Below are 19,963 nucleotides of genomic sequence, written 5' to 3' on the forward strand. Positions count from 1 at the left end.
CACAATTGCCAGGTGGAATACGGAGGTGTCTTGAACTTGATTTCATGCCCCGTCTGCCTGCTGTATTGTAATGAACAGCAGTTGAAAAAAAGGCACTGAGACAATAAAATGGCTTGATATTGCCCTCTAGGGCACATTTTCTAGGTATGTCCCAAATTTATAGAGTAATCTTGTCAATTACAGGTAGAAGACGATGACAAGATAGGCCTTTACAGCTACAAAGTTCAATCCACTATAACATCACGGTTGGCCAACACAATGATCCAAGCCAAAATGGTCAACAACGCGAAAAGGTCCCAGCACATAGTGTTTGATGTACAAGTTCCCAAAGGAGCTTTTATTGACAACTTTACTATGTAAGTAGTGGGCAGGTATCAGCCTTTTGCTCTGGCAGAGTCCAGTGTGGTGGCAGAAGGTGGTGGGAGGGAAGCGTTCGTAAAAGCAAAACACCTCTTATTATTTTCCAGCTTCAGTGTGATTTTAGCAGGCTTTCTCAAAGCAAAAAGGCTCATGTCATCATACAGTCTGTCTGTCCATGTCTTCCTCTCCAGTAATTATTGGGCCATTGGCCAACATCAACAAAATCCGACAAAAGGACAGAAGTCTCAAATAGACTAAGCTCCTACCTGTCTTGGGCAAGTTGGCACCAGATCAAAGGAGGGAGAGAGACCCAAATTAGAGGCCTCACTGAACAGAAGGAAAGTAGCCTGGTTCAGTATCCGTTCAGAGAGGCAGCAGCCAGCTTGCTTGGTCAGGAGACATGTCCTGATCCGTGTTCCAAAACAGCCATGACGTGAGTAACTGCCCTGCCCAAAGGATGGGGAAAGTGTGAAGGAGGCGGGGGACAGCAGATCCTCCTCAGAGTACAGCAGTGATGACTACTTGAAATCAAAAAGCAAGTAGGGAAAAAGATACAGAGCTACTGCAAACTGGAGTTCATTACTTTGGGGTTAAACAAGAACCTATTTCATTTCCCACCAGTTTAGATTTCACTGATGTTTTTCTAAAGTGAAGAAAGAGTCGTCGATTGTAAAGTTGTTTCTTTTGCAAACTGACTGTGCTTCTCTCTCCTAGGGATGTCAATGGTATAACATTTACCAGCAAAATTCGGGAAAAATCTGAAGCCAGAAAAATGTACTCTCAAGCAAAAGCCAAAGGCAAAGCTGCTGGAATAGTGAGGTATAAAGACTTTGGCATATGGATGTTGCACTGAACTTATTCATATGAGAACTGAGGTGACCCACCCCAGGAGGAGATAGATACGGGGGGGAACCCTGGGAAGGAAAATGGGTTGCTTATTTACAGCAACTCTGATATTTAATTGTCAAGGACTTAAGTTGTGTTTTTGCTTTCAGCTTGATAAAACATATTGCACTGACAGACAACTGAAGTTCCCGGGCGTTGGCCACAGTTAGAATCAGACCCAGCAAATGCATAACTCTAAACCAAAATGCAAAGAAGCTGTCTTTCTTCTGTATTTTCTCAAAATAACCCCACGGCTGACTTTTCAGGAGCAATGCTTTGGATATGGAAAACTTCAAAACGGAAGTGAACGTGCCCCCGGGGATGAGGATCCAGTTTGAACTTCACTACCATGAAATGATTCGAAGGAAACTGAGCTCCTATGAGCACGTCGTCTCTGTGAAGCCGGGACGCTTGGCAAAGTACATGGAGGTAAAGTAGAGCTGATGTGTGTAGGCAGCATCCCACAAGTGAATCCTCACTGAGAAAGCAGCCAAGGTGCCTGTGAGCTCCTTCCTTTTATACGGGCTCAGTACAAATAGCCTCAAGGTCACTGCGTAGACCAGCATGAGACACTTCAAACCAGGAGCTATGTAGCTACATGACCGAGAAGCAAACATGTCCTGCCTCCTCTTGTACTAACACAGTTGGGCACCTCCTGAATTGTGACTGACTCACGTCAGAACCACTTGGGCAAACAAGCTTTGGCCTATATATACACTTGTGTAAACTTGCCTCGACTGAAGGAAAATAAACAATATTCACTATTTATTTGGAACAGTGCTTTTCACAATAATCCCAACTTCATGAAATAGTGTCCTGTGAGAGCAGATGTTCTCTGAATGACAGTCCCCCCACAACTGGCTGCCAGGAGATGATTTGTCTTATTTTCACCCTCTTCTTTACACTCATCCATAGGTATCCTCTGTCACCCATCAACAGACATAGGATATAGGGCTAGCTGGACATTTCCATCTGGCCATTTTCCTGTTCCTGTATCATAAATGTCTTCTTCAGCTTTCCATGGCTTCAGCACAAGCTGTATATGAAAGCTTTCTGCTCACATTTCCTTGGTGCAGGCTGTGATCTGCTTCAAGATCTCCAAAGGCCTGAAGTTAATCTTACTGTAAAGGACACCATGTCCTATCTCCTAGTAGTCTTCCTAACTATTCAGAAATACAACCAGAAAAAGCCCTTATCTCAGGCTGACAGGATAAAACTTTTATTTTCCAAATCCCCTTGGCCATCTCACCAAAAGGGAAAATACTGTCTATCCTGTCAATACCATGAGTAGAGAGGAAGAGAACTTAGCATCAAGTGTGAGAACTCATCATGCTTCTGGCCTCCTAACCCAAAGCAACACCGAGGCAGTCACTTCATGCTTCATTGGTGCTTTCAGCATTAAAAATGGTATCACCTTCGACTTCTATCTCACCACTTGCTCCATGAGGTGGGAGAGAGAGAAAGATTGAACATTTTGACCAAACTCTTTTCTTTGGCCACATTTTTTTGTCTTTCCATTATGGTCTGTTTTCAGCATTGCACAGAACCCCACCATGAACGAGACTAGCCCTACAGGAGCACTCTCAAGAGCATCCCAACCACCAGCTGAAGTTTGCCTTTGGAGGGTTCATGAGATCCTGGTACAACATTGGCACTGTTTCATACTAATGTCCTCACTTCCCGCCTTTAGGTGGATGTCCGCATTATTGAGCCACAAGGACTTCGCTATGTCCACGTTCCTAATTCACTCGGAGATCATTTTGATGGAATCACCACCATCTCTAAGGGAGAGAAAAAGGTAACATTCACAGACTGGAAATAGCATGAAAACTTCAGTTTTCACACTTGTTTCTACGCAGTCATGGCATTTTTTTCAGACCTGCTGGAAGCATGCAAAAATATGGCAAAAAATTAATTATAGTTTCTTCATTATTGATACCTAAACGTATGTAAAAGATGGTCAAATGTTACAGTGAAAGCAGTATAGAAATAGCATGTAGTCTGTCCATCTTTGTGTAAACATTTTTGTTTTTTCACTCTGAGGGTGGTGAGACACGGGCACAGGTTGCCCAGAGAACCTGTGGGTGCCCCATCCCTGGAGGTGTTCAAGGCCAGACTGGATGGGGATTTGAGTAACCTGGTCTGGTGGGAGGTGTCCCTGCCCATGGCAGAGGGGTTGGAACTCACTGATCTTTAAGGTCCTTTCCAATCTAAACCATTCTATGATTCTACGATTTGTAGTTCTGAAAGAGCAATGCACTGGGATTGCTGGATGTGACAAAGGCAGGTGATGAACATCAAGCGGAATAACCATTCTGAAATAACCCCACAGTCTCAGTTTCAACTGAGAACGTCTGCATAGGGACTTATTTTAGGACAGGTCTTTTCCTTAACATTCTTACCCTGCCTTTCTGTAGCATAGCTCTTGTGTATAAGTAAACCCTCCAAGAGTAGAGAAGGTTTTATCAAGAAACTTCAAGCAGTGACTCTGGGAGTGTACAACTCTTCTTATTCTTACACAGACATTTAGAATCATCATAGAATCATAGAATGGTTTAGGTTGGAAGGGGCAGGATGTGTGAATCAGGCCCCAAATTCTGTCTATGCTACTACAATTATATATTAGGCAGTATTGTTTCTTGATATCCAGACTCAACTTTATGTCTTATTCACCCACATTCCTAGTTTAGCAAATTATTTCAGATGTAGTGTGTGGCTATATATATTATGTCTTATCTTCTCAGGAAATTTCAAGTTATGCATTCAAAGCAGAGAAATAATGCCATAACCAATCATGTGACTAATGAAAATGTTTCTTAGTATTCAATTTACAGACAAATTACAAGCTCTCATTTGTTCAGGAAAAAACCAATTAGAAAGCTATTTTTAAAAGTTCATAAAATTATGGGCAGTTTCAACTAGGAAAATGTTAAATAAACCAACATATTACTAGAAATGGTTTGCACAGCTCTAATTGAAATACTTGGTGCTGTAGATCAGGCCTGATAGGATTCACCCCAATATATTTATCAATGAGCTGGATGCGGGAGTTGAATGCACCATTAGCAAGTTTGCTGACGATACCAAACTGGGAGGTGCTGTTGACTCTCTTGAGGGACAAGAGGCCTTGCAGAGGGATCTAGATAGATTAGAGCATTGGACTATCATTAATGGGATGAAATTGAACAAGACCAAATGCCAGATTCTGCGCCCAGGATGAAGTAACATTGGGCACAAGTATAAATTGGGAGAGGAATGGCAGGAGAGCATCCCTAGAGAAAGGGACCCAGGGGTGCTGGTTGGCAGCAGGGTCAGTATAAGCCAACAGTGAGGGCAAACCACATCCTAGAGTGCATCGAACACAGCATAACCAGCCGGTCAGAAGATGGGATTTTCCCTCTGTATTCAGCATCGGTACAACCTCACCTTGAATACTGTGTGCAGTTCTGGGTCCCACAATTTAAGAAGGATGTGAAGGTCCTTGAATGTGTCCAGAGGAGGACAACAAAGCTGGTGAAAGGACTGGAAGGAATGTCCTATGAGGAGCAGCTAAGGACTTTGGGCTTGTCTAGTTTGGAGAAATGGAGGCTAAGGGGTGACCTCATTGTTCTCTGCAGCTTCCCGAGGACGGGATATGGAGATCTCCCTGGGATCCAGTGACAATGTTAGGAAGCATTTCTTTACTGAGAGGGTGGTCAAATGCTGGAACAGGCTTCCTAGAGAGGTGGTCATGCCTGTCAGTGTTTAAAAGGCACTTGAGCAATACCTTTAACAACATGCTTTAACTTTTTGGTCAGCCCTGAATTGGTCAGGCAGTTGGACTAGATGACTGTTGTAGGCCCCTTCGAACTGAAATAATCTAGCCTAGTCCAGTCTAGTCTGTTCTGTTCTATCTTATTTGTGCCACAGTTGCTACTACTGAATCAGCATATCCAGGCAATCTTTAGTGCTGTTTTTCTTTTGAAGTGACAAAGTCCATTTTCCACTTTTAAACTAAGAGTACAAATAAAGAAAGGAGAAAAGTGTTCAGTGAAATATTTCATGAATAGATGAACTCTTTTTGTTTCAATGATCGGCCTTTCACACAACATCTGATTGACTGATGCTCACTTCTCATTTCAAGGCTCACATTTCTTTCAAGCCAACGATGGCTCAACAACGAAAATGCCCCACGTGCTCATCCACAGCAGTAGATGGAAATTTTGTGGTGCAATATGATGTGAACAGAGAAACCACAGGTGGAGAATTGGAAGTAAGTATTGCTGTTTAACTAGACAAGAGGTCGGTGTTGCCAAAAAGGCCAATGGAATCCTGGGCTGCATAGGGAAGAGTGTGGCCAGTAGGTCGAAGGAGGTCATTCTCCCCCTCTACTCTGCACTGGTGAGGCCACAACTGGAATACTGTGTCCAGTTTTGGGCTCCCCAGTTCAAGAGGGACAGGGAGCTGCTGGAGCGAGTCCAGCGAAGGGCAACTAAGATGATTGAGGGATTGGAGCATCTCCCTTATGAGGAAAGGCTGAGAGAGCTGGGACTCTTTAGCCTGGAGAAGAGAAGGCTGAGGGGAGACCTTATTATGACGTACAAGTATCTAAAGGGTGGGTTGAAGGAGGATGGAGCCAGGCTCTTTTCAATGGTTCCCAGCGACAGGACGAGGGGCAATGGGCACAAGTTGGAACACAGGAAGTTCCGTTCAAATACATGGAAACACTTCTTTACGGTTCGGGTGACAGAGCACTGGAACAGGCTGCCCAGGGAGGGGGTGGAGTCCCCTTCTCTGGAGATTTTCAAGACCCGCCTGGATGCAGTCCTGACTAATGTGCTCTGGGCAGTCCTGCTTTAGCAGGAGAGTTGGGCTGGATGATCTCTAGAGGTCCTTTCCAACTCTGAAAATTCCATGATTCCGTGATTCCATGATTCCGTGAATACAAGAACTGCTGTCATTAAGCAAACTGTGCTAAACTTCACTGTTCAGGAGAATAAGCATGAGAAAGAGCTCTGTATCCAATTGAAAGAACAGAGAGATTTTAAGTGGGCAGAGTAGATTTATTTAATTTATGACTAAGACGTGGCCCCACATATAGTCAGGAGCAGATTCCTGTCTTGTCCGCGAGCCAATGTCTTTTACACCAAGCCGCACTCCAGTGATTTAAAGTTGAATCAGAGGACAGAGTCATTGGAAGTTGTACCAATATATCACAAGGAGACAACCAGAACATCACTATTTTTATGTTAATATGAAGCAGAGTTATAGGGTTGAATTATTACAGACAGAACAGTCTTTTTTAAAACGTTTTTCATTCCTCCCTGTGCTAGTGCATGGCAGTTGTCTGAAAAGCAGGGTCTGCTTTCCTTGATAAAAAGAAAAGACTATGAAGTATAAATGGTGTAAGGCTACAAATACAGAGATGTGTAGAGCTGAAAGTTAGATTTGGCCCATAAAGAAGAATAACATTTTCTGCTCTATTATTGTCTTGAGTTTTCTGACATCTTTGCTATAGTTCATTTCACTGTGAACTTTTTAATTTTATTTTGCAGATTTTTAATGGCTATTTTATTCACTTCTTTGCTCCGGAAAATCTTGATCCTCTGCCCAAAAATATTTTGTTTGTTATAGACGTTAGTGGCTCCATGTGGGGACTGAAAATGAAACAAGTAAGTGTTTGACCTCTATTGCAAAATGAACCTCCTGCCAAGATTTTCCATGTGCTTTCCTGTACAATTCTGTATCAGACTGGCACTCAAAATTAACAGCTAGGTTCTTTACTCCACCAGAAGTCTCACTGAATTTGGAGAATATTTGGTGCATCGAGGTTTTCATGATTTTACTCTCTATTTGTAATGCTCCTTCCGTGTTGTAAGGAAGAGGCAATGCTATCAGAATCCTGATTTTAGTGTTAAATTAAAATTTTAATTGACAGATCACAAAACATTTTGCAAAGGCTCTGACCCCATCTTTCTCTAATGTCCTCTACTGAATCCTGGGAAAGTCTCAGTGGGAATACTACCTCCCTGCTTTCAAAAAGTTGCGGACAAATTGTTGACAGTCCACTGAAAAGCAGCAAGAATTGTTTAGACAACATAACCCAGGGGGGCAATGTAAAAATAACATGTTTTACTCTGTAAAAGAAAAGACTTGGAGAGACATAATCAGCCTCCAAATATGCAAAAAAAAATGTTCTAAAAGGCAAACTTATCAACTGACATTGATGCCCACCCAGGGTAGAATAAGATGGAATCAGATGGATTTATAGCAGGAGAGATTTGTACTAGATATTAGCAAAAACTTTGTAGTGCTGAGAGGGGCGTTCAGGAGATTGTGTCTAATGTGTCACTAAGGTTTTTAGGAACTGACTAGACAAACATTAGTCCGGGATGATCTAGGTATAATTGAATTTGCTTTGGGGCACAATACTGAGGCTTGGCAGATTGCTTCCTTAGGGAAATCAACACTGCAAAACTGGGATACAGGCTAATTGTCACTTGTTTAAATCACACATCTTCAAACAGATGTTACCCAGCCTGAAACGACAGCATTGCAGAGAGCTAAGTCCCCTGAGCCAATACGGGCAATTCCTCGCTCCTGAACCACGATGTCTCACAAACAGCTTCTCTGTCTCACCTCACTCTGTGTTAGCAGGAGTTAAGCAAGGATGGGTTGAGTCACATGGGTTTGTTCTTGCTAATTGCATTTTTTCTGTGTTTCTTTGGAGAAAGTTCAACTTTATGCAAGAAGAGCAAAAAATCGGAGATTTGGATAGCAGATGCTATTTTGGATTCCAGTGTTCATGTTCTTATTTATCAGAGGCACCTGTGTTCTTGTAGTCACAAGTTAGGAAGATGCTTTCAGCAACAGGAAGCATAAACTCTTCTCCTAAATTTCTTCTTCTCAGACCATCGAGGCCATGAAGGCAATACTGAGTGAGCTCCGTGCTGCTGATCAGTTCTCCCTTATCGACTTCAACCACAATGTCCGATGCTGGAGAGATAATCTAGTCTCAGCCACCCCAGCGCAGGTTGAAGATGCTAAGAAGTACATCCAGACAATCCATCCCAACGGGGGTATGAGGTTTTGATTGCAAGGTGCTCATGGAAGTTAGATATCACAGTAATGGGTACCTCAGACAACCTTCAGATTGGTAGAGTATTTCTCACAAAAACTCTGATTCCCAAGATGGAAAAAGCATGCCCTGGGACCAAAGGAAAGCAAGGATTCCACCCTATTGTATTAGCGGATGGGATGGCATTTCCTTCTGCTGAATAAGCTATGACAGACAGAACATAGACCAAGAACAGCTGCCTTAAATCTATAGGTCCTACTTCCAGCCTCACAGATCCCAAATATCCTTGAAAGACCAAGGCCTTCTCATGTCTTTGTAAAGCAGATCGTAAGCAGCCCAGCTCCAGGGTCTCCACTGGCTGTAAATTGTAAACTGCACCATGATCTACTAAATGCCACCCTGGGCCAACTGTTCCCCATTTTTGTGCCTTCATTCCCTGTCTGATAACCACAGTTGCCTTTTTCAGCCTTACAGCACTTTGGATGCTTCGTTTGTTAGTGTTTGAGCTATTTGTACACAAGGGGCTCATTGTCATTTTAATCTATTGCTCTCTGAAGTGCAGTTCTGGTTTAGTTGTTCAGTTATTTCTATGCCGATAGTGTGTAGAAGCTCTCCCCCAGGTCAGAGCCTTCTGGTGCAGTGACACCTTCATTTCCAGAAGTTGTCACTGGCAACATGTAAGGTAGAATCAACATGAAGTTATAGATTTGTCTGACATCATCAGCGTGCTGGGAATAGGACACCTTGTTGGATATGTGTCTCATAAGCCTGACTTTGTTACCCCAAAAGAATTGAGAGATGAGCTAAGAGACCGGCTCCCATCCAGCAAAGCCAGATTGCAATGCAGCATTTTACTATCCTAGCTCTGAAGCCGCTATTTTTTTTCTTTCTCGACAAAGAAAACACCTATTTTCTGAGTGCTCAGCATTCCCACTCGTGTTCCTCTCATGCTAATTTCTTACTCTGTTACTTCTGTGCCACAAGTCAAACCTTTAGATAGGCTCAGTAAACACTCACCTCTTCTTTTGCAATCAAGCTGTCCAAGGAACAGGCTGATGCAAGAAAAGAAAGTTTCTTCATGCTTTTCATTCAATCACTTGCCTGTAAACCCCCTGCTTTTCCCCACAGCAAATAGTTCCCAACACCACAAACACCACATGGGAATTATTGAGCCTGGGATGAAAGAGGGAACCAGAATCCAAGCAAATGTACTGTAATCATCACAGGGGAGGGGTTTTGCTGCCTTGATCTCAGGTCTTGTCCATGCTGATTAATTCCACTAGAATCTCAGAATTCACCTGGACTCAACAAGAGACTCAACAAGAATTGCATTTGTTTTCTTTGTTGTGTCTTTGACAGGCACAAATATCAATGAAGCTCTTCTGCGAGCCACATTCATCCTGAACGAAGCCCAAAACTTAGGCATGTTGGACCCTAACTCAGTCTCCATGATCGTATTGGTGTCTGATGGAGACCCGACAGTAGGTAAGGATCCTGCTACAGGTGAGAAGGAAGGCCAGTGGGATTAGCCTGAGAAAAGCACGCAGCATGTAGACACTTTGACAGTAAGTTAAAAAACATTCTGTTCTCCTTTCTCCCAATGCCGGCACTGCTCTTTTGCCAAGTGCTATAGGTGCCATGGGGCCTTGGGCAGAAGCTTTCAAAAGACGAGCAGATTATGTTATGCAAGTTGTGTACTTCTTGCAATTACAGAGATGCACAAGTCTGGTAGGAGAGGTAATCACCACAACCTTAGAAAAAAATTTCCTCTTCCAATGACCTTAGCACACACGGATCTATGCAGTCCCTAGTGTAACATCAAAATCAGGAAAATAAAGCAGAAAGGAAATTAATATGGGTTGGATTTCGTACAGGTCAAAAGCAAGTACTTACTGCAAGATGCCAGCCCAGAAGAGGCTGCCATTAAAAATAAGTTTGAAAAGAAAGTGAGTCCCAATGGTGGCAGAGAACATCTTAAGTACAAGAAACAAAGTAAAACCTTTATGGACACGTCTCAGTCTGCAGAGAGCTTGAAGCAGTAATTCTGGGAGAAGTGTTACAATTACAAACTCCCCAGGAAGTTAATAGGAGCCCTGGATATACAAAGAATATGCATCAGATACCAAAAGTAGAGTTCAATGGAATCATCTTCAGTGGAAATAATTTAGTCATAATCATAATCAATATAATTTAATAATAATTTAATAATAACCATAAGGGAGAAGCTCAAATGTCACTGTAGGCACTATAAAATGAACATTGGGCATCTGAGTTAGTTGTCAAGATTCCCCTTATATTAAGAGAGAACTAGAGACACTGGAAGGAAAGGAACGCTCTTACCCTGATGGAGATTTCCTCTGTTGCTCAGATGGATATCACCCTTTCTGTGTCTCAAAGGTGAGCTAAAGCTGACAACGATCCAGAAGAATGTGAAGCAGAGCATAAAGGACGAATTCTCTCTCTTCTGCCTTGGGATTGGGTTTGATGTAGATTACGATTTTCTGCAGAGAATTGCAACTGACAACCGTGGCATGGCCCAGAGGATTTTTGGAAATCAGGAGACTTCGGCCCAAATGAAGGTGCGTTTCTGGCCCATTGCCTCTGAAGCTCTCCGGTTCTTTTCACAGCTGTGGAGCTGGGTAACTCCACTACCAAGAGTAAAGTTACTGTAAATTCATAGGGGTGGTCACAAAAAGCATCATTTCTTCTGGAGAGTCCTGCAAGATGACAATCATGTATCAGCTTAAGTGCTCCTAGTCACATTTTTTGTACTATCTATAACACGGACTTTACTGCTCTGTGTAGGATTAATATTCTATAAAACAGCCCTAACCATAAAAAAAAAGCTTTTCTGAATTAAAATTAAGGCCTGGATTTTACCTCAGGCCAATTCAGCACTAACAAAAGGCGTGGATATAAATGCTCAATTATAATCCAAACGTTGCCAGTGTAAGAAAAAGTTCAATTCTAGGAGGCTCTGGCTCCAAATCTGTGAGCAGCAATCGCTGATGAACAAATTCTTACACCCTTATTCTGTTTCTATTCACCGGTTTCATCACCTACGCAGGCTTCTCGCACTTCTTCTTTCCCAACACAGGTGTGACAGGACACACTACATGGTGTTCTGCCAAACAGAGCAGCTCTGAGAGTGCGGCCCCTCGGTAGGAGACAGCCTCCATCCGTAGCACCGCATGGGGACCTGGTTTCCCTCTCTGGTCCCATATGCTAAATCCAGCTGGTGCGCACATCCCAGTTCACATCAGCCAGGTACAACAGGGTCAGTAAAGGGTAGACAGTCTACAGCGCAGAAGAGGATACAAGTGAGATATAGGTCCAGTTTTTGGCAAGAATTAGGTGGGAGGCAGCTGGGTGTCTTACGCAGCAGCCAAGAGCTGACCTACCTACTGACAGATTCAGGCCCATATACACCGGTGTTCAAGCTTTTTAGGTCTTGGAAGAACAAAGCCCATGGACTTCTGACCATCCTTTGACTTCCACAAGCTTGGGCCAGATCTTCTTGCTGTACCCTCTTACAAGTGTACTAAAGTCTAAGTGTAAACGATTCTACATTCTCTGGGACAAGGAAAGTCCCCCTTGCCCATTATGGGTGCAGGTTTTGACAGCTGCTGTCCTTTCAGTAAGAGTGGCACATGCGGGATGGTTGATTCAGGTACAACAGACTCAATTCTCTGTCTCCTTCCATCTCAGAATTTCTACAACCAGGTCTCCACCCCACTCTTGAAGAAGATTCAGTTCAACTACCCCCAAGAGTCAGTGTCAGACGTCACCCAGAGCAGCTTCCACAACTACTTTGGTGGCTCGGAGATAGTAGTGGCTGGGAAGGTTGACACGGAAAACCTGCAGCACTTGGAAAGCGTCGTCACAGCGACAGCAGTGAGTGAGGGTCTCCTTAGGATACCTGCTCCTGGGGTTTGGCCTGGTCCATTCACTCATGTGCACAATCATCTTGCTGCAGGTTACTGCCAGCAGAGTGTTTTGTCCGCTTGGGTTCTGGGTGGGAGCATGGGGAAACTCATGGGGGCGTTGTCCAACAGTGTTTCACAATAGCTTCAAGTACAGCCACAAATAGCCACTGGGAACTTCCTGCTAATAAATGTACCACACAAAATTCAATTGCAAACCAGACTAAGACTATAGAGTTCCCCTTCATGTTTTGTGGAGGTGCGGGGGGATCCCCTAAGGTAGCTGAACCCCCTACTGTTGGGGAGTTCAAGCTGGTGGGTCTACAGTGTGTCAAGTCCTAGCATTGTCCTTTTATGCTCTGCCTTGTGGCGTGTACAACGAGACTTTCCCCATGTTTCAGGACTGGTCTTCCAAGTGGAGTGGGATGGGGTGGGAATACTACATCCAGATCCTTCTTTCTGAGGAGGAAATGAAATATCTGTACTCTTACAGGGCTTAGGAGTTAGTAGCCATTTGTTATTTGCTGGAAAAATCAAACACATTCAATACTCTTTCCTGCCAAAACACAGTGCAGTCCAGGGGTCTGTGGGAGAAAGTAGAATTCCGTTCCTGTTGCTTGGTAGGAATTGCACGTGAAAAAGCCTGAGGGGAGGACAGCAGAGCTCGGTTAAGAGTCTCTTCTTTTGTCACGCAGTAGCACCCTCTTTGGCTACTGCTCACAGCTACTTTACCTATTTTAATCCGCTGTCGCTAAAAGCTCTTGCTGCAGCTCCCCTCCCCATGGCAGTCAGGCCCACAGTGATGGGACTTGCTGATCTAGAAATGACCATGGGCAGAGCCAAAGTGGGTCCTTAATGCCAGCCATGCCAAGAGGGGAACTCAAAGCCACCGCATTCTCCTGGCTCACCCTCCTTTATCTTTCTCTCTCATGGATTGTATAGGCAAATGCTGAGCTTGTCATGGAAACCCTGCGAGATGTTGAAGAACTGGATGGCTTCATGAAGAAAGACAAATATGCAGACCCTGAATTCACTAAGAAGCTGTGGGCCTATCTGACTGTCAACCAGATGCTGGCAGAGAGGTGAGGAGAAACACGGTCTGTGATGGGAGGGAAGTGAAGCTCGAGAACAATCTGGTCCTCTCTGAGACCACAGCCACGAGTCTGTTCCCAGGGTTTCAAATGGGTAAGGTAAACAGAAATAAAGGTAGGTGATACCTTCAGCCACATTCGTCCTATTTTTAGCACTCACAGATATCAGGGAATAGAGTTTGGGAGCGGTTAATTAGAGAAATAAAGGTCAATCAGACCTGGCTGTGGGCCTGAGAGAATTAATTGAATGAGAGATTTGCTTTACGAAGCCTGAGTAAAAGCTATGGAGCAGTTCAGGATGAACCACCCCTGAAGTAGAAAGAGGTCTCCTGCTGAGACCAGAAGGACTGGGCTTCTTTGAGCCCAGGCCAAAGCCCACAGAAGCCAAGAACAGTCTTCTTATGGAGAGTGCATTCACACAGGCCCTCGGCGTTTCCTTCGTTCAACACCTACCAGTTTGTCTCTGTGATTGCTCTGTGGAGGCATTGTCATGGCTGCTGCCCTGTAGAGATGCTAACCACGCCTTCTGGGTTTTTTTTTTCCACCCAGAAACACAGCTCCCACTGCAGCTTTGAAAAGGAACATCACCAAATCCATCCTACAGATGTCACTTGACCATCATATTGTTACCCCCTTCACAGCCATGTTGATAGAGAATGCCGAAAAGGATGAGATAATGCTGGCGGACCAGCCCAAGGACCCCAGAAGGGGCTGCTGCCCAGGTCAGTGTCTCAGTCTGTCTTACTCTGCCTCTCATTTTGGTTTTGTTCTTCTTGTGTTGGAAGAACAGCTGTGTTCATTGTTCACTCCAGGTGTTTTTGCTTATATTGCACTGTATTTTCAGTGAAAGCTGACCAAATCTTCAGCCAGTTTGAGAGCAACCTGTTACGCAAGTGCTCTTTTGAGCCGTTGGCTTCAGTGAGGACTGAATGTGCCAACATTGAAATGACAAGGTTTCCAATAAGCCTACAATGTCACAGATTGAACATCTGCTTACTGTGGTAGATAGACCTAGTTCCCTGCACTGAAGCTGTAGCATTGACTAAACCGTATCTTAACACCACTTTTAAGCTTTGGAAGCTTCCTAAGATTACTACCAAACAGCCATGAGCCTAGATGGAATCTGAGTTGTCCTAACAAGAGTCCTTCGTTATTTAAACTTCAGGGCTTCTCCTCTAAATCTGTTACTTCAATATGTGTTGCAAGGTCCTCGTTACAGCAACCTTACGCCCAGCCAAATGTGATGGGGTTGGCTTGTTCTGACATCGTATGGTAGAGTCAGTCTCAAAGTGGCAGCTGTTGACATCTGTGGGTGTCTGGCAGATCCAAAGTCACAAAGGCTTCACAGCCTTTTGCTGCCGATAAAACTTAACAGCAGCTATTTTGCGCCCTCCCCAGTCAGAGACTTGAAAAAGCACAACTGTTGCTGCCGGGAAAACACTACCAGTGCGTTGCAATAGGAGCACTGAAAGTGCTATTGGGCACAAGTTAGAACATAGGAAGTTCCGTTCAAATACACGGAAAAACTTCTTTACGGTGAGGGTGCCAGAGCAGTGGCACAGGCTGCCCAGGGAGGGGGGGGGAGTCCCCTTCTCTGGAGATTTTCAAGACCCGCCTGGATGCAGTCCTGACTAATGTGCTCTGGGCAGTCCTGCTTTGGCAGGGGAGTTGGGCTGGATGATCTCTAGAGGTCCCTTCCAACTCTGAAACTTTGTCATTCCGTGATTCCGTGAAAAGATCAACTTGTTGAACAGCTGAGTTTGGTGATTTAAAATCTATTAATAAATGGGAGAGTTTACAATTGGTTGTGAAGACAAGAAACAACCTACATTACAGCAACAGACAACACCATCCGTCTGGCATTTCACGCTGGAAATGATTGTGACTTTGTTGAAACTCCAAGCGCATGTCCTGCATGCTCAGTTCTTGCGCTCCTGGATGACTATAAAAATGTCCTTATACCAGCTCAATGAAATGGGGGGTTTATATCTGTCTATTGTTACTTTTTGGTCCGATTGTTCTTCTTTTCAATTTTAAAGTCTGCTGCTAAGACCCAAAGAGAAATTAAATAGTTCTCATTCATACTGCACACTACAACTCAAGTTCAAGGAGCATGTGGACAACACTCTTAGTCATATAGTTTAGTTTTAGGTCATCCTGTGAGGAGCAGGGAGTTGGACTCGATGATCATTATGGGTTTCTCCCAACTCAAGAGATTCTATGATTCTATGATTGAACTAACAACCACCAAACAGTTTAGCACAGAAGTAGCATGTATGGCATTCGCGTATAATGAAGTCATTATACATGCACCAGCTGACTAATTCAGACCATAATTATCTTGATTTACACGATGCAGAGAATTTAAGGGATTTTAATATAGGTTCTTGTGTCTTTGTGTTTGATGGAATAATCAAAACTTAACAGCACTGAAATCTGGGTCAACACATCTGGGGATTTCAGGGACAGTGTGACATGGCTCTTGAACCTTAGCAGAGGACAGAGCTTGTAAAAATAATATCAAGGTAAATCTGTGCTTAGGATTGCGCAACATGTGGGCTGTACTAAAAAGTTTGTACATACAAATGGGTAACCTGAAGTAGATTTTTCTGTCTGTCCTTACACAACTCCCATCAGAGCTGCACTGTCTGTCTTCGTGGGCAGTGACTGAGACTTCCACTGAAATCACTAGCTTTTCAAAGGGTTGACTAATTGTTCTTTTATCATGACAGACCTATTGCAAAACTGGACTGTGCATGGGAGAGCTTCTTCATGCATAATAGTTTGTGAAATTAATACGACCTGGAAACTCAGGAGTCTCTCTCCAGTTTGTAGTTCCTGTATTATCTGCACTGTCTTCACATATACCTGTGCTAATAGAAATAACGCTGCCTGAGTAAAACCAGCCTGTGGTCTGAATTAGGGCTTCAAGAAAGAAGAAGCTGGCAGATTTTGAAGATCTATCTGTGCAATCTTCTGTCCTGCTGATGTCCCCCAGCGCCTTTTTCCCCCTACTGCTCTTCAGAGCAGGGCCAGCAGATGAGAATATGTGCCCTACTTCAGCTCTTGACGTTCTCAGCCCAAAATATTAAAACAAACCGAGTTTTGTGACTCATTTAAGATCATGTTACTTTATGAACTAAGCGGGAGAGAGAGTGCACGTTACTTTCTCCTGCCTCTGTCATGGCAAAGGCAGAGAGACCTCTAGCAGAAGGGGACGCGTTAGAGGATCATATTTTAAATGCTTGTGCTTATTTGCAACCTTTATGCACGTGGGTCATCCTACAGAATGCAGAAGGAGTCCCACCTTTTCTCAGGCACCCCAAAACCAGGACCCAACTCATCAAAGCTTTTATCACATGTTAAATTTTTTGAAATTCAGCTTTTTATTTGGCAAAACATTTAAGCTCGTGTACTGGAGGCTTTGCTAGAGTGGGGCCTATTCACATGAATAAGAGTTAAAAAGTCAGGCTCCATTTTTCACTGACAGCTTATGGTTAGCTCAACTGCACTGGTAGGTCGTATCCCTCTGGTGGAGACACTGTAATATATCGGTCCTCACTTAATTACACAAATCTGTCTGATGTAGAGAGTTGCGCTTACTTTACGTTGGTATGATGACATCAGGCTCTGATCTACTGCATTACTTTAAATATTAGACTATTAAATAAGCCAGCGCTAACAAAAACCTAATTATGACTGTCATTTAACAGGTACTTTAGGATTAACTCCAAATGCACCTAATAACAACAAAGGTATCCCAGCGTGGGCCAACGTCACAGCTGTACCAGTCAGCTTCATGCCTGAGCAGAGGAGTCCTCCTGTGTCCTCTCTGAGCATAAACAGAGGTAAAAGCTACAGTATTTCTCTGCAAAGAAACACCAGGCAGCAACACTCATCACCCGATAAACAAATAAAGGTGATACAACCAAAGTTATTGGGCACTTTGGGGATTTCAGCTTCTGTGACGAGATGCTGAGCTCTGTAATGATGGAGGAGTCTGCCAGTCGTCCTCGTTTTTCTTGTTGAGATTTCTGAATTGTTGTAAAAGCTGTGTCTTCGTTTAGGGGTGAGCCCACAAGAGAGCAAATGAACTGCTGCCAGTCCTGCAGAGGACATCAGTGTGAAAGGTCCCCGATACAGCCCCTGCTGAAGGTCTGAGCAGGGCATAATCATGCGCAGCCCAAGTCACAGCCACCTCAGTCAAATTTTTTGGCGCCCAAGGTGCTAAACCAAGGATTAAGCTTTCCTTTATAAAACACTGAATGGTTTTGACCTGGAATAGATGAACCTGTAAAAATATGCTCTACGTTACAAGCGTGAGACTAGTTTAGATCTTAACAGGATCCCAGCAACCCCACCTTCCGCTGCGTGCTGGCCCGAGGCTGATGCTGCTCACCGAGCTTACGTCCAGCTGCTCTGCAGCAGCAAAGCTGATGTAAAGTCACCGTCGTTGTAAATGACAGATGAGCGCTCTGTGGCAGATAAAAATCTCTGAACGCACTCATGACTGATGGATTCTGTTAATTCTTGGGCCTTTGCCACAGTTTAGTGCCCACTTAAACAAACCAGCCGTGAGAACCGTTGCCTGTAAAAGCAGCATAACTATAATAACTCTGGGAGCGTGCCTGGGTGCGGATGTGCTTGTTTACATACCTGTCAAACAAAGAGCTATCAAACCGCTTCTCAGCATAGCTCAAGGGTTAATCTAAGACTTTGAGTAGTCAAGAAACTACTTGGAAAAGAAGGTGAGCAAGGCAAAGTCACCTGTCCATCTTACACATGTATTTTGCACTGGAAATTCTTTTTGGTCCTGAAAATGTTGATCAGATCAGGCTTTGGCATCAAGCTGAGGAAAATCAAGCAGTTGGTGCGAATAAGGAAAAATTATTGAGGTCTATATTCAAGAGATGCAATTTATTCAAAAGATTCAAGACATTCTAAAGCTACTTCTATCATCTCGTCTCCTATGAGGAGAGGCTGAAAGAGCTGGGGCTGTTCAGCCTGGAGAAGAGAAGGCTCCGGGGAGATCTTATTGCGGCCTTCCAGTTCCTAAAGGGGGCCTACAGGAGAGCTGGGGAAGGACTTTTTACTTGGGCATGTAGTGATAGGACGAGGGGGAATGGCTTTAAACTGGAAGAGGGCAGGTTCAGATTGAACATTAGGAAGAAGTTTTTCACTTTGAGGGTGGTGAGGCACTGGCACAGGTTGCCCAGAGAGGTTGTTGAGGCCCCATCCCTGGAGGTGTTCAAGGCCAGGCTGGACGTGGCCTTGGGCAACCTGGTCTAGTGGGAGGTGTCCCTGCCTATGGCAGGGGGGTTGGAACTCGATGATCTTCAAAGTCCTTTCCGACCTAAACCATTCTATGATTCTATGACTGTACTTCACCACTTGGAGTGTACCTACCCCACCGTTTAATGTAAAGGCATTCCTGGTCATGGGTCCGGGATTTGTCTAGCAGACAGGAAGAGTTCAATACTTCCAAAAGATGAGGAACACCAGTGAATGAGTGGAAACTGGCCCAGCTGTCCCCATAGGCAGCACTGAGTACAGGCATCTCTCTGAATGGGGACAGGGAGATGTCAACCACCACCAAACCAGCAAGAGCTGAGCAGCGCTTTCCACTTCAAGACGAGACTGGAGGCAGCTGCCTTCAGTGACTAGTGCAGGTGTTTGTCTCATTTGAGGCAAATTTTAAAGAACATATGACTTTCAGAGGGGACCAATCCCACCAGGGTGTTAAACATATTGTGAGAACAAGTTCTGGATTGTATTCCTCAGGAGGGCTGGTAGGTAGGATGTATCTTTACCCAGTGTCAGTATGGTGGCATGGACTTGTAGCGGGTGTGAGAGCTTCTTAGTTTGAGAGAGTGATGTCCTGGGAGTCTGTCGCTTCTAGAAATAGGCAACAGCAGGGCATGGGGTGGGTTGCATATTAGTTTTGAACAGAGGTCTCACCCAAGTTCTGCTTTCTGTGCCTTAGATCCTTTCCTGGATCTAGGTCTCAAGGATATGTCCCTGTCTATTTGGTGTCCAGACGGGTTCTTGGCCTCACCTGAAGGCTGGCTGACATCATGAAAAAGTAAAGCTCAGCTTCTAGAGCTCCAGGTTGAGCTTATGGTACCCTAGTGTGCAGTTGACCAGTTAAACCAGTAGTTCACTGCACTTGGCAGTGCTCCTCAAGCCAGTAATGTCATGTCCTTTCCTCAAACAGTGGAAGTATATGAGGAGAAAGTGTCCAAGGGGCTTTTGTGAGGAGCATCCCAGAATTTCCTTAGCTACTGCAGGGGTCATAAGAGTCCTCATCCTACTCTAAGGAGTCCCAAAAAGTACTTCAAAATCGTCTGAGGGAAGTGTCTGTCTTTGTGTCCTTCACCTCCAGGGCAGGTACTGGCCTCCTTCTCACACCTGTTTCTTTTCTATGTTTCAGTTGACAATGACCCACATTTCATCATACACCTGCCCAAGAGCCAAAGGAACATCTGCTTCAATATCAACTCAGAGCCTGGAAAGATCCTAAACTTGGTTTCTGATCCTGGTACCGGTAAGAGAATAAAACATGGTCTATTTGGCAGCACACTTTTCTTCTTTCAGGTCTGAAAGGTGTTCAGAGGGAGCAGGGGAAATGCGTACAGGGAGGACTGTGT

General features: G+C 44.2%; 1 protein-coding gene across 1 annotated transcript in view; it reads left to right on the forward strand.

Moving 5' to 3' along the window:
• The window catches only part of ITIH2 (inter-alpha-trypsin inhibitor heavy chain 2), a gene marked incomplete at its 5' end in the record, with an annotated part of 30,948 nt that overhangs the window by 7,562 nt on the left and 3,423 nt on the right, over window positions 1–19,963 (forward strand). The window contains 14 exons of the mRNA XM_082487227.1: window positions 184–356; window positions 1,075–1,179; window positions 1,512–1,674; window positions 2,936–3,043; window positions 5,369–5,497; window positions 6,780–6,896; window positions 8,135–8,303; window positions 9,662–9,787; window positions 10,700–10,881; window positions 12,011–12,196; window positions 13,168–13,307; window positions 13,866–14,038; window positions 17,030–17,164; window positions 19,747–19,860. Of these exons, the coding sequence (XP_082343353.1) occupies window positions 184–356; window positions 1,075–1,179; window positions 1,512–1,674; window positions 2,936–3,043; window positions 5,369–5,497; window positions 6,780–6,896; window positions 8,135–8,303; window positions 9,662–9,787; window positions 10,700–10,881; window positions 12,011–12,196; window positions 13,168–13,307; window positions 13,866–14,038; window positions 17,030–17,164; window positions 19,747–19,860 (2,020 nt within the window). The remainder of the gene's footprint in view (window positions 1–183; window positions 357–1,074; window positions 1,180–1,511; window positions 1,675–2,935; window positions 3,044–5,368; window positions 5,498–6,779; window positions 6,897–8,134; window positions 8,304–9,661; window positions 9,788–10,699; window positions 10,882–12,010; window positions 12,197–13,167; window positions 13,308–13,865; window positions 14,039–17,029; window positions 17,165–19,746; window positions 19,861–19,963) is intronic.

Source organism: Vanellus vanellus, assembly GCF_965231255.1.
Source record: "Vanellus vanellus genome assembly, chromosome: 1".
NCBI classification, from domain to species: domain Eukaryota; kingdom Metazoa; phylum Chordata; class Aves; order Charadriiformes; family Charadriidae; genus Vanellus; species Vanellus vanellus.